Raw genomic sequence first — 13936 nt, 5'->3', positions numbered from 1 at the left:
TTCCCTATCTTCCAATTTCCCTTTAACACCAATGTGTTAATTTGCAATGCATTATTTGCATATGGCACTACAGGTGGGATAACATTGCAGACTCCATAGTGCTTCCACTTCAGAGGCCTTTGTCAAAAAAGAAATTGCCTGAACACATACACTGGAGTCTGGGATTAAGAGTACAAAGCATCAAGTAAATTAGATGACTCTACAGCCCTGAACCTACTGAAAGCTACTCTAGCAAAGAGACTGGATGCCAGGAAGATACCTTCAAGAGCGTCTTGGAGAGCAGTTCCACAAGGTGAGTGCTAGATGGGTCAGACACAGAACGATACCAACTTGCAACCCGTCACTATTTCCAATTAGCATAAAAAGCCCCTCTGCAAATTGTATGCCTGCCTTTCAATGAGAACTGTATCTACAAACTTCATTTTTTAAGCCAGACGTACTGCAGACTGCCACTTCAAACTGTGCCCCTCTTTGAATTCCTTATGCACAATCCATTCACGCACGAGATTTTGGTCACATCAGGCGCGCTTTTTCCAACTCCACCAAAAACCTTTCCCACAGCTAATTTTTCACATTAGGGCATTACCAATTAGAAGAGGAATGGTTAATTTCCTTTTTTTTTTTTAATTTCTGGAAAGTCTTTTCATCCTGTGTTAGATATCAAAGCAGTACAGTCCTTTCTTTCCCACTACACTCAGGCCTAGAAAAAGAGGTAACAAGATTTATTTATTTTTATGAACAGTGCTTATTAGTGTTTTTTCCTAACCAGTTTAAGTTACACATTCAAAGGACAGTAATGTAGTAAGACTACGTTTGGTCTATGGAATATTTGCTGAACTGCTAGCACCAAAGGGAGCAACTGAGCTGTATCCATGTCTTCTTAAATCTTGAAAATGTTGATATATGTAACTTTTTTCAATTCCAGGTTCATGAAAGTGCCTGTAGATGAGAGACATAACACTATTTCAAACACCAGAGTCCTCCACGAAGCCGCTATGTACATGTCCTAAGAGCTCACTTGCTGGCAGCCCAGAGGACTGCCAGTGTAGTCCAGGGTCAGTGGTTATTGTTGGGGGTTTTCTTATTTTTTATTTTAAAAAGGACCAAGAACATTGTTTTGTAAGACAGATTTTGATTTCTTCAATTATCTTCGAGAGAGATGGCTCTAGTCTCCCATAGAAGGAAATGTAATAGCTCAGGTTCTGCATTACATGAAGCACTTGTGCTACTCTTCTTTTCCTAACGCACTCCAGAGACTGCAAGAAAAATGAAATTTAAACCATGTTACTTTCTGCTATGTTGCCATGCAGCTGGAGCTGTCAGCCTCCTATGCTTTCAGGTCTGCAACCTCAGGGTAAATCAGATGGGGCAAAGTGGCAGCAATTCCCTTCATGTAGGTATATCCCAGAAGACAGAAGAAAAAAAAAAAAAAAAAAAAAGAATCCTCTTGGCCCATGGTGGAAGGGAAATCACGTGCCAGCTCTTTAATTAAAATTACAGCAAGTCAAATAGCTGATACTTTTCCCCTCTCCTGGTAAGGGGGATGAGACATTGTTCACAAGGGTGTTCTGTCGTGCCTCACTGATCAACCGGCAGGCCAAGTCCAGGAAGAGTTTTTCCACATTATCCGACTCTTTTGCCGAGGTTTCCAGATAGTACATGTCCTGTGCTTCGGAAAATTCTGCAGCTCTTTGCTGGGAGACTTCTCTCTTATCAGCTAAATCAATCTTATTACCTGCATTGATAAAATATTTTAGAAGAGGCATTAATTTGACTTCCAAAACAAGAGAAACAGAAGTTGATAAGGGGATAAAGAAAAGTTTGGTGTTGTATGGATGTACGGACAGTGGCTTTGATGTGAAACTCTTAGTGCTTGCTCTCCCCTCCAAATAATGGATTCCCTGATACATGCAGCCATGTTCATTTAATATCAGCTCATTTAATGGAATATGCCCTGTGAACATCCAAGTCATCCAGCTTTAATTTAGCACCAGTGCATGTCTGCTGCTATCAGTTGACATTAAAGGATTTCCATTTTAATATCCATTGAAAATTCTCCTGTTCTTGCTCTGAGGAGCGCTTAAAATGTCAATTACAGCATATGAGACACTAAACGTGGTATTTCTCATGTCATTACAAGCTTTAAGAGAAGCCTGGCAGGGAAGGCAGCTTTCCTATTTCAATATTCCCATACAGGATTTGACTGTTGTGGCTGGAAGAGGGACGGGCTTGGAGGGCACCCGCAGAGCGAGGTGGGGCGAGAGACCAGCCCCTTCCTTTGGAGAGCTCAGTTTGGCAGAGAGTTGATCAAAGCCTCAGGCAAGCATCTGATATGATTATACCCTATTACTGGCCACTTTGCTTCAAACAATGTTTTTGCCATAAACTGTTCTTACCACGAAGATGAAAGCCTAGGATCTGCAATCAGGGGGCTGAGTCCACAGACTCAGCAGGTTCAGGAGCAAACATCTCCTGGCCTCACTTCTACGAGCAATTTAGTGAGAACTAGTGGGAGGGAGAGACTGTGCTTCCACTGGCAAGCCATGCCTCACTGCCCTCCTCTCATCCGTGATCTCCCTTCTTTCCTGATAAAGCAGTTGCCTGGACACGCTGCATACACTGACGTTACCTTTCTAACTAGATTATCACTCGACACAAGTGGTTTATGGGCGTCACCATCTTCAACGTGTGTTATAACTGTTATCGTTTATGTTTTGTGCTGTAGATGCTGATAATTACCTTAATGTTCCCTAAAAAATTCATGTGTACATTTCTTAGTCATTTATTAATTATTTCTGCACCATTTGTACACAGGCCATACCCTTCTCGTGGAGTATATAATGAGTATCTTGTTTAGAAGCTCTGTAAATCCCACAGCTCGTTTGCAATACCACTGAGGCACATAAAAGTCAAGAGATTTAAGAAATCTTAAACATATTTTACAATCATTTAGATTTTTTTTCTTTTGAACAGCAAACTATTAAAGGTGAAATCAACACTGCAGCATAAAACTTTTTGGCTTTCCCCAAGTTATTTTTCCATAGTTCTTTATATATTCTTGGGCCTTTAAAAGCCAAGTCCTAAGTGTCAGATGCTGAAAGCAGAGCATGGAAAAGCACGGGCAGGCAAAATAACCTTCACCTTGCTTGTAGCAGACAGATGGCCTGAGGTCTGCTTTAGCTTGAGTTGAAGCTCTACAGATTAACACAGCATTCAGTTATTTATTTTTAGTTTCCCTAAAAGCCATTCAAACGTCTCCAGTTTCCCAGCTCTGCCCCCACTATGAATGCTACGATCCATACAACCATCACATCCTGATGTGGTTCCCAGGTCCTGAGCTGCTCAAGATGAGGCTCTGGTTGTCCCACAGTTAAAGGTACAGCAACCTGCAGGGATCACCAGCTTGAGCAGATCCTCATATATTTGTAGAGATCCAAGCCGGGAGTCACAAGGGAAACTGCTGTATCCTTAGCTCAGCTAGTAGCTGCACCATCAACACTTCCGTCCCATATGGGACCGAGTGGTGGGAAACATCCACCTCTGCATGCAATAGCCATCGACTTGAGATGGGACCGTATCTGTCCTGAACATCACTATCAGCACCATGGGGTTATTTACAGAAGGAATGCTCCAAGCACTACATTTAAGGCATCAGCTGTACCCCGTGCCCACCTGCTGCTACAACTGGTGGGCAACAAGATCTGCCGCACCAGTTCAAGCATCCCACGCCACCAGTTCACACAGATGCCATGTTTTCTCCCTCCTCCTATCATCTCCATCTGCCACCAACCCCTCCACAGGCACAGCTCACCCCCTCATCACTCTACCCCACCAGGGACAGTCATCACTTACCCACTAGCACAGTTATGACCTTATTGCTGGCATACTGCTCAATTTCTCGCAGCCACTCAGGGAGGCACCGGAATGATTCCTCGCAGGTGATGTCGTAGGTCAAGATTAACGCGTTAGCACTGCGATAGTAACTCTGTGTGATGGATCGGAATCGTTCTTGTCCTGCTGTGTCCCAGATCTGCAGCTTTTGGCACAATAAGGAAGGGTGATAAAAGGAAAAAAAAAATTTATTTCATAGCAGCACTTTTTTTGACCTAAAAATAAACCCCAAACCCTTCAGGGTAAAACCAATGCTGGGAAAGCATTTAGCTCTTCTTCCCTTTGGCTCCCCTTCCCCAGCATTTTTTGTTTCCTTTCCTGCACTTGTAGATTGAAGCACAAGGCACAAAGTCAGCTGGCACTGCAGCCAACAGCCCCTGGAAGCCGCAGGTCTGCAGGCTTTCACGCGACTTCTGGCATCTCCCTCTGCTGTGGACACTGCTGGCCTGGGGTTACAATGCCGGCACGGGAGGAAGAAAGTAATTTCTCCTGACCCTGAAGTCAAACCAACAGCAGCATCCATCTCAGAAGAAATAGGAAAGCCTCTCCTCTAGCTCCCAAAGCTAGTTATAATTATCCTGAGATGATGCACTGATGGGTGGGAACCACAGGATCGAAAAAGGAGCTCAGCTTAAGGCTGATCCAAGGACTCTAACATTTGCTCTCTACAGCTTCACCCATCTCACCCAGTTGCTCACTGCCTGGCTTTCCAACACGTAGAGCTAGCTGACATGTCCTTAACTATATCACAAACTGGTTTGGGTTGGAAGGAACCTTTAAAGGTCATCCAGCCCCCACCCCCCTGCCATGGACAGGGACCTTCCACCAGCCCAGGCTGCTCCCAGCCCCGTCCAGCCTGGCCTTGAGCCCTGCCAGGGATGGGGCACCCACAGCTGCTCTGGGCAGCCTGGGCCGGCGCCTTATTACCATCAAAGAGGTCATGAGCATTTGCCAAACCCCCTTGGTCCAGGAAGACAACACACATTTCCCAATACAAACTAAACTCATACTGGTTTTATAATTTGACCATCTGATAGTTTTTGGTGGGTCATCAAAACCTCAATTCCTCAAAAAGGCAGTCAAAAGAAACAAACATCCAAAATTAAAACATTTCAACATAAAAGAGTACTTCTGTGCTTCTGCTTTTATTTTTTCAAAGCACCCCTCCCTGCAATTAAATATGTGAGATGTTGATTTCCAGCCAGAACCCTGTGTACTTTGGGAAGAAAAAGGTAAAGTATTTGAGATTTTTTCCATATATTCAACAACCCATAACAGAGAAAACTTCATTCTTGCCCAGTTCCAAAGTCGAACTATGCCAGCTACTCATCATAAATGTGTTAGTTTGAAATAAGAGCTTCCAGTAGCAGCTTTCAGATGTGGAGTATGATTTTGAAAAAATACATTTTTTTCAGAGAAAGTAATCTGTGGCTGGCTTACAGCTCCTGGGCACCTTTGTGCTTAACCTCTTGGCACAGTTGTACTTAAACAGCTGAACGTGGCACCTGCAGTTAAGTGACACACAAACCCATAAGTGATATTACTTGTACATGAAATTCAGATAATGAACGAGTCTCCATTAAAAAAAAAAAAAATCCTCCAAACTCTGGCAGATGGAAAAATACAGATAATTTTGTCATTGCTCAGCTGTTTTCCCAGGAAGAACATTTACTGATTGGTCTACTGGTTAACTCCAGCTTATATGTGTTTTGCATTTATTGAGAAGATCTCCAAGCAGATAAAAACTTGGTGTATGTTCTTCCACCACTTTAATATTACAGACATTGAAAGCAAAAGGGATTGCCCTGGGGGAGAGGGTTTCTTACAGGCTGCAGTCACGACTTCACCTGGGAGCTGGGTGCAGAAGGCAGGGAAGAGCCCCGGACCTTACAGCCACTGATAAACTTGCTGCGCACAAAATGCACATCTCACACTTCACCCCAGCGATTATTTCTGCCAAACAAAACATTTCACAACAGCTGTTTTACACCTATCATTTTTTCAGAGGAACCAAAGGACAGTGCCTGATTTAGCCAGCAGAAAACCTAGAAGTTTATTTTCTTGGAGCCAGCTGGTGCTTCCCACTCTCCCAACATCTGCACACACATTTAGTTTTATGGATATGAACATTTCCACCAAGTACAATAAGATCACAGGTCCATATAGCACAGCCCCCTGCAGCATTGACAATGGTTAGCTTTGACCAGCATGATAACTGCTATCTACTTGGCTCAGATTTGTGTGGCCTCTTTAGTATAGGTGTCACACATCTTTTTGGTTTTATTAGAGAAGCCCAGGCAGATCAAAACTCCCCCAATTGCACAGTACTGTCTCGGCTCACCTGTCAGTGAGCTTTAGTAGCCACTCGCATCTGATATGGCTTGCACAGAGCTTTCATGCTAGCAAGTCCCTCTTCACTGACTTCCAACTGCAGTCTTGAAAGCTAGAAAGTATTTTTCCCCAGAAATCCATCATCTATTTTCAAGTCTGAAAACCTTTTCGGTAAACAGGTCTCCTCTCTCATCCTGGATCCCAGCAGACGTGCAGGAGATGCTACCAGACACAGAAGCAGAGTCATGGCTTGGGCACTGTTAGATGGGCTAACAGTCAGAGAAGCACCTTGTTTGACCGAGATACTATTTTTATTGCTCTGTGCTCCGACTCATTCCTGCTTTTCCTGCTTGTTAAGTGTTTATTCTCACTAGGACCGCTTACTCAAGAAGTTTCAGCTACAAGATCACTTCCTGAAAGAATTCAGTTTCTCTTTCCGACTCCAGAAGGCTCACTCAGATACCCAAATATATCATACCAAGCTTCCTCCCGAGCTGGTCATTGTGGCTGAGCTCCAGCAACTCCACTTTACTGCACTGGTGAGGTAGGGAGAGGGACTTTGATTAACAACTCAGTATTTTTTATGTGAAACATAGCTGGTATACCAGCTACTGCTGGCTAAGGCACTGTGAAACACAAGCCAGCCCCAAGGTGATTACGAGAGCCACTTGGGTGGACACTTGACATTTGCAAGGCAGCAGGGGTTTACCACACTGATGAGCTTTCGTTTACATTGTAAAGCTTCCCTGAACCATCCTTGTCCCTGAGATAGCCCATGTTGGCACAACTGCTCCCAATATTCTCTTAAGGAGTTTGCATCCTCAGTCCAAGGTAGTCTTGTGACAGGATTATGCCATGGGAGCAACAAGTCACACACAGACAGATCCTTCAGGTGAGCTCACCTGTCCAAAATCTAGACCTCAAATATAAATTATTTTCTTAAGGCTTCAGCTGTACTTGGACAAGGAACCAGATGCTTGGAAAAGAGAGCTGTCTTAAACGGATGGAATTTGGTTTTCCCCGAGATTGTTTTTCTCCCTCCATTGATCAGGACAATCTTGAGACTGGCCAGCCGGTTTAAGCCAGGTATACAAGGGACAAAATGAACTCCACCTTCAGTGCAGTACTTAATCTATTTACCAGGTTAGATCCTCTGAGCTGCTCCACTGGAGCTGGTTTTGGCTGAAAGAAGCCTCTCTGCTGTCTGAGGAGCCTGGACAGGCAGCATCCATGTCCTGGGCAACCCTGCTACACTAGACACCTGCTAATGACCATCACAACCACTGAGTTAAGCACCAACACCACAGGGGCTACATGTGATCCTCACTGCTTTCCTGCCTGCAGCTCTGTCCCACTTGCACAGCAACGTGCTGAATATTAACTCTGTCTTTACCAGGTGGAGTGTACTGACCCCTCTTGTCCTTCACCTGCTCAGGCTGGAAGGTCTTCTGGTCAAGGACCATCACTGGCCATAGGTTTGCACAGCTCCTCAGCCTGCTGATATGATCATGACTTCTCAAATCTGTCCTGAACTTAGGAATACACCACCTGATTTTCTTCTTAAAAACCCTCTGTGCTGAAATACAGGTTAAAAAAAACCCAAAACAGTCCACTGTTTCCATCCTACCACTTACACAAGCTTAAAAATGGGTGTCAATGTCACATCCAGCCACTGCCACACTGCCACTGCTCTCCTATCTGCTCACTACTAGATTTGATGAAGGCAGCAAGGGGAAAACTGCTGGTTTTCACTTCTATACCCCTGGATTTCATGCAGGCAGAGTAATTCCAGGAGCAGCTCAGGGACCCTGGGCACCTTGACGTTACAGGCTCGGATAACCATACTCTTCTCCCATCTCTTAGACACTACTACAGTATCTCTAGTGAAATCTCTAATGAACAAAACTGCATCAACCAACATCTCTGGACGCTGGAACCCAACCATGGATCCCATCAAACCATGAGATTGGTCCCCCCTGTGTTTTGGCCCAGGCAAAGTAGATCTCTGCCAAGCGATGCTCAGGCTTGGTTCAGGAGTTAGCACAGGAACAAGGATGGTTTCCCAGAAGCAGTTTGGTTCCCACCACCCTATTTTTGGAGGATGAAAGAGTTGAAATAGAGGACACTACCCTTCTCAATTCAACCTGTTGACTGAAGCACCAATATTGTGACTATCTCAGCTTCTTCTGAATTCGTAGCTCAGCAGAAGTGGAAGACAAGCCTTTGTTGTATAGAGCTGCAAAAGTCCAGAAGCCTGCTCTCCCCAACAGCTGTCTTGGGAGCTCACAGGAGGTGATCTTCATCAAGCACATCCCAGTGGGAATGCAACAGATTTCTGCTTACCAGAAATGCCGTGAGCAGAGGCTGCACTGAAGCACTTCTTTGCGCTTCCTCAACCCCAGCCAGGCACAACCTTAGTGTCTCCTAGGCAAGGACAGAGTTTTGCAAGATCTTCCCTTTCCATTTTCTCCTTTAGAGTAGGTTCTACTGTTAGGACCCTGATGGTAATTGTGGAAAGGGGCACAAAGCCCGTCAGACCCAGCATTGCCTGAGTCATACCAGAAAGCCCTGCGCCTCCCCGCATGCCTTCCAGCGGCAGGAGGGCTACAGCAGGAAACCTCAGCTATGGTACTGCCACCCCAGTTTACGCTTAAAACAACAGGCTCCTACCTTTACTTTTTCACCATTTATCTCCACAGTTTTGATCATGAAATCAACCCCAATCGTGGCTCCTTGACCTGGTGGGAAAAGCCCCTGAAAAAAACCAAGAGTCTCATTAAGCACCTTTCTGTAGCAAGACAAAACTCGCTCTGGGAGCCAATCCTCACCCCTTTTCCATCCTCAGTTATTCCTCCCTTGTCCCCTTCCCCAGGAACTTATTTCCATCGCATTTAGAGAGGAAAATGTGACATTTCCCCAGCACAAAGGTTACCATAATTCAACCCCATAGTGTTTTCCCTGCCTACGTGTCCCTAGTAGCGTAGCAAGTCATTGACCTCAGAGGCAGGAAAACGGGAGAAGCAAAGGATTCAGGCAGGCAAAAATAGAGGGGAAAAGCCCTTCTTCTGTGCAGTTGGAAGAGGCAAGGCAAGGGTAAATGACGACCCTCCATCATACTTCCCAGCATCTTGAAAGAGGTGTGAGCACCCATGTGGGATAAGACGCTTTTGCTCATGCGTTTCCTTTCCCCTCCACCACACGCCACAGCATGGAAAGGCATTTCTGGCAGCTCCCAGCACCGGGGCCACAACCCTGATCAGCATTTTGGGAGCAAAACATGGAGCCAGCCACTACTGGTGCCACAGCAATGGCAAGGGCCAGCACGATGCTGGCAGTATTTGACTACAGCACCATCAGAAAGGAGCAACAGCAAACAAAACAAAAAAATAGTAACTAGAGCTTTTTTATTTCTAGTGTCTAGGTCTACAAAGTCATGTTGATTTTGGGGCACATCCATCCCTTACAGAAGCTGCACTGCCAAAGCACAAGCAGCAGAAGTGACCACAGATTTTTGTGGTTAACCCTTTGGGGTTGACTAGCGTTATTGCCACTGGCTGTCACATGCAGTTAAGAGAGTGTAACATCACCACAGCTTTAAAACTACAATTGACGGGGGCGGGGGAATTGCTGACAATTCCTAGTGGACAGCGCAACAAGAAAACCACATCTTATGTTTTACAGTGCATGATGCAAAATCTCTTGCCCTGGATGGATCCCAGAAGCTTGGCCCTTTCCCTGTTATTCTGCCACAAAAAAAAGGTCTGGTGTTTAACAGAAGACACTGGACTGACAGCCCAGGACCCAGGTTATTTACTTATCTACTAATGGCAAGTAACAGGGAGAGCTTTGTGCAGCGAGGGATGGGGGGGGGGAGAAGGCACACAGGAACACACTAGGAGACATGCTGGTCCTTGTAACCGACCCAGAGCACCCCTAAATCAGGCGTTGATCCAGCGGATTTCAGAGGGGACCTTCCATCTTCGGAGAGGGATGAACTTTCTCCAGCGCAAGATCCCCAACTGGGCCAAGTACAGCACTAGGTACAGATGTGCTGCTTGTGCCAGTACGTTGCTATAGGTGATGCATGCACGAACAGGGTGGACAACAAAATATTCTGGAGCCACGATGCCAGCAGCGCCCTCTGCACAAAGCCACAGGCTCCCATCCCAGTGCTACCTCGACATCCCACATCCAAGAAGCAGCCAACCTTACCTGAGTGAAGCGACGGACTAAGCAGGTCTTCCCCACACCGGCGTTGCCGATTAAAACAATTTTGAAGAGGAAATCATAATCTTCCATACTCATTTACGCAGCTGCAAGAGAGACAGAGAGTGCAACACGACATGAACCAAGGCAGTGGGGAAATGCCTTTTTATTCCTGCTGAACTTTACTCCTCCAAATACTCAGAACAAAGGTCTCCTGGCATGTGTAAGGCTCCTCAGATAACAGAGAAGAGTCCTTCCCACTCCAAGTTGGGGCATCCACATAGTCCAGCATCAGCTGCTGTGAAACCTTGGCCACGTTTTGGCTTCCCTGCTGTCTCACCTGGCTGCCCACAAATTAGAGATACCACTGTTCAGCTTTCCAAGCAATGCTCCACAAGCTCAAGCCACTGTTTTCTAGATTTCCCAAAGCATTTGTTTCACTTTTAACTATGTGAGTTCCAAAGGACAGCATGGAATTTGCCACATTGTCTGAGGGGATCATGCAATTTATTTCTGTTAGGGCAACACCAGAAGCTTCCCATGAGGTCCTCCAGGAGGGCACTGGGTACCCACAGAGCAGGGCTGAGGTGCACATGAGGGCAGAACAGATGGGGAAATTAAAATAATGATAAAAGCAGCAGCATTTGCTTAGAAGACAGAAAAAGCTTATTTGCTAAAATGATAGTGGTGAGTAGTGTAAGAGTTCAGCTGAAGTACACTAAGAGACATTTCTAAAAAAGAAGAAATAATAGATACTATTAGGAATATTACTACTACTACGATAATTTTCTTAATTTTTGTGAAGACAGCGTGCTTGGTGTAAAGCTTAAATGGAAGTGAACACAGAGGAGCCTGGGGGGTCCCCAGCACACATCCCTCACCAAGTCCAACCTCCTTAGCAGGATGCAGAGACTGAAGTTTCAGCAACCTTGCAGGAGATGAGCAGGATTGCCTGCATGGGGGAAGGTCTACAGGGCTTCAAGTGTGGGGAGGACTGAACAGATAAATTGTAGAGTTTGCTGTGGCTCAGCAAGGCACGAGGGATGAGTATCCACACCCCCATCTCCAAGGGTACCACTGACACCATTACCAGAGAAGGGGTCTGTAACCTTCGAGAAAAACAACAACTAGAAGAGATTCAGGTAGACAGAAAAACCTAGACAAGGGAGCAGAAGGGCAGTGTCCAAACCCAGCTGCATCAGGGAGGATCCAGGTATTATATGTGGCATCAGAAACGTGTCCTCAAGTCTGGTCTGGGGTACTGACATAAAAGACATCAGTAAAGAGACAGATTTACAAGCCATCAGTTGAGATACCAGGTAAGGCGACACCTAAGCATTGGTACCTAACCCACCAGTACCTATAGATTAGGCACTGGATGGGGAGATTGAGCCAAAGATGGGAAGCATAGAAGATGGGGTGTGCGGGGGGAAGGAGTACTATGAAATCGCTATACCCAATAAAGACCCAGATTGCTTAAAGAGTTTCTACAGAGCTGACGAAGGCAGCAAATGCAGCATGGGTGAAACAAGCCTCTCACATGCAGCCCAAAGGCAGAGTGCCCTCTCCCGCTGCCTCCAAAGGTCCTTTCTTGGGAGGGTTCATTGCCAGAAGGCCCCAGCTACTGACCCCACTCCCACCATATAGCTGTGATAGGCTTATGGTCACACAGCCAGAGAACAAGATAAAACTGAGACGGTCTGGGTCTTCCCGGCAGGGCACGTGGAAATGTCTCTCCAAACGGTCTGGGGGACCTGAAGGCAAAAGAAGTGGAAGACTGACTCAGCTGCTTCACATCTAGATGATCTTTGCCCTTTCCAGCAGCCTAAAAAAAGATAATCACACCAATTAATGACTAATGATCTGCATCACATCAGCAGATGGTTAGTATGGACACGGCTGAGTCACTACGCAGACATGTCACTTCACCCCGGCTAGTGACACAGCACAGCACTTGCCCTGCTGCTGCATCTCTGGGCTGGAGCTACAGTCCCCTGCAAAGTGCCACCAAACGGCGGCAACTGGAGCTGTCCTGAGGATGCTCTAACCTCACCCTGCTCCAACACGCAAGACCTTGCAGCTCCCTCCTTACTCTTAACACAGTGAAAGAATGGGACCTTAAAGAGTAGCCTAAAAAAAAAAAAAAAAAAAAAAAAAAAAGCGCAGCCCTTTTTTATTTCCTGGTGTTATTTTCTGTAATCATTCCGTGACTGGCTTTCCCAGAATGGGACTGGATAACACCAACATTAAGAACATGTTGACGGTGCTCTTACAATGAAGGCTAAATGTTAATATATGGTTTCAAGCTTTCACATGAGCCAATGTGAAGAAAAATGTGATCATCCACTAAAAGCTATTTCAAGACTAACGAGACTTACTCAGCACTGGATAATTATCCCTGGGATGTTTCAAATCCCAGAGGGCACTGCTCCCCCCTGGAGGGATTTCAGTTCTATTACTTGTACCCTAAACAATCCAACATTCAAATTTATCTTCTCAGGAAGTTTAAAAATAAACTTCCTCTGCAGATCTTTGAGCTCAGAAATGCTAAATGGCTCAGACATACCCTAGAGTTATGTCTGATCCCCTTCATTAGCCTTCAAGACTAATCATATGTGATAATGACCCCAAAGGGGAACTGAAAGATGAGCCAAGGCCGTAAGACAAACAACACGACAATGAGATTAAATGCCAGGACTGAAGAGACACAAAAAGCAGGGAGAAAGCAAAGGAAGCAGCAAGGGAGAGAGAGAGAGAGGAGTCATTTGGGAGGTGGAGTGGGCAGGTGAGGTTGGTTGTCGCTGCCCTGCCACTCATGTTGGTCCAAACTGGTGTTCCTCCCTCTGATGTGCACACATGGAGCCTGCCACGCCGTCAGCGCCAAACACAAACATTGCATCAGTTATCATTACGAAATCTTCTCCTCCTGCAAGCAGAGCCTTTCAGCCAAGTGACCTTTGCTGCTGACTCAGGCTCACGCAACCCTCCCGCTCCCCAGGGAAGATGTGTCTCAACCTCTGCCCAGCTTGCCACGGCTGGGGAATGTGCATCTCAGCAATACATCACACTTTGAATTATGTTTAGAAAAAAAAAAAAATGCAGAATGCAACTGGTTTTGTTTTCTCGGGGGATTTTTTTTGCATTTTTTTTTTCCTTTCTGTCTTTTTGTGTTTGCAGGCACAGGGCTCTGCCTTGCATCCCTGCAGTGGTTTAAAGCGTTAAGGCCACAGCTGCCTGTCCCACCCTTTGGCAGAGACAAGGCTCTGCAGCAAGGGCAGGGGACAGGATGCCTGTCCATGCCTCAGCCACCCCTCACCACAGTCATTTAAATCACAAACAGGGCTGGCTGCAGCACAGATACACTCCCTATCATGACATCAATCAGAAGCAGCGCCCAAGACTGGTAGCAGGGCAGAAAACTGGGTTTCATAGCAGTTTTTCCCAGAGGCAGTATATACAGCTCCCACCCCAACCAGCCCCAGTGGCTTATGACCCTGCTGGGCTGCTC

At 45.9% G+C, this 13936-nt stretch overlaps 1 protein-coding gene across 1 annotated transcript in view; it reads right to left on the bottom strand.

Moving 5' to 3' along the window:
• Positions 1-701: 701 nt before the first annotated feature.
• RAB30 (RAB30, member RAS oncogene family) overlaps positions 702-13936 on the bottom strand; it is a 45497-nt gene continuing 32262 nt past the window's right edge. Inside the window, exons 2-5 of the mRNA XM_040583289.1 lie at positions 10435-10535; positions 8893-8976; positions 3853-4036; positions 702-1735 (exon numbers count right to left, since the gene is read on the bottom strand). Coding sequence (XP_040439223.1) covers positions 1485-1735; positions 3853-4036; positions 8893-8976; positions 10435-10527 — 612 coding nt within the window. The 5' untranslated portion in view covers positions 10528-10535 and the 3' untranslated portion in view covers positions 702-1484. The remainder of the gene's footprint in view (positions 1736-3852; positions 4037-8892; positions 8977-10434; positions 10536-13936) is intronic.

The sequence above is a fragment of the Falco naumanni genome, chromosome 2, assembly GCF_017639655.2.
Source record: "Falco naumanni isolate bFalNau1 chromosome 2, bFalNau1.pat, whole genome shotgun sequence".
NCBI classification, from domain to species: Eukaryota; Metazoa; Chordata; class Aves; order Falconiformes; family Falconidae; genus Falco; species Falco naumanni.
The sequence above is the reverse complement of the archived record's forward strand: the minus strand, read 5'-3'. Positions and strand labels throughout refer to the sequence as shown.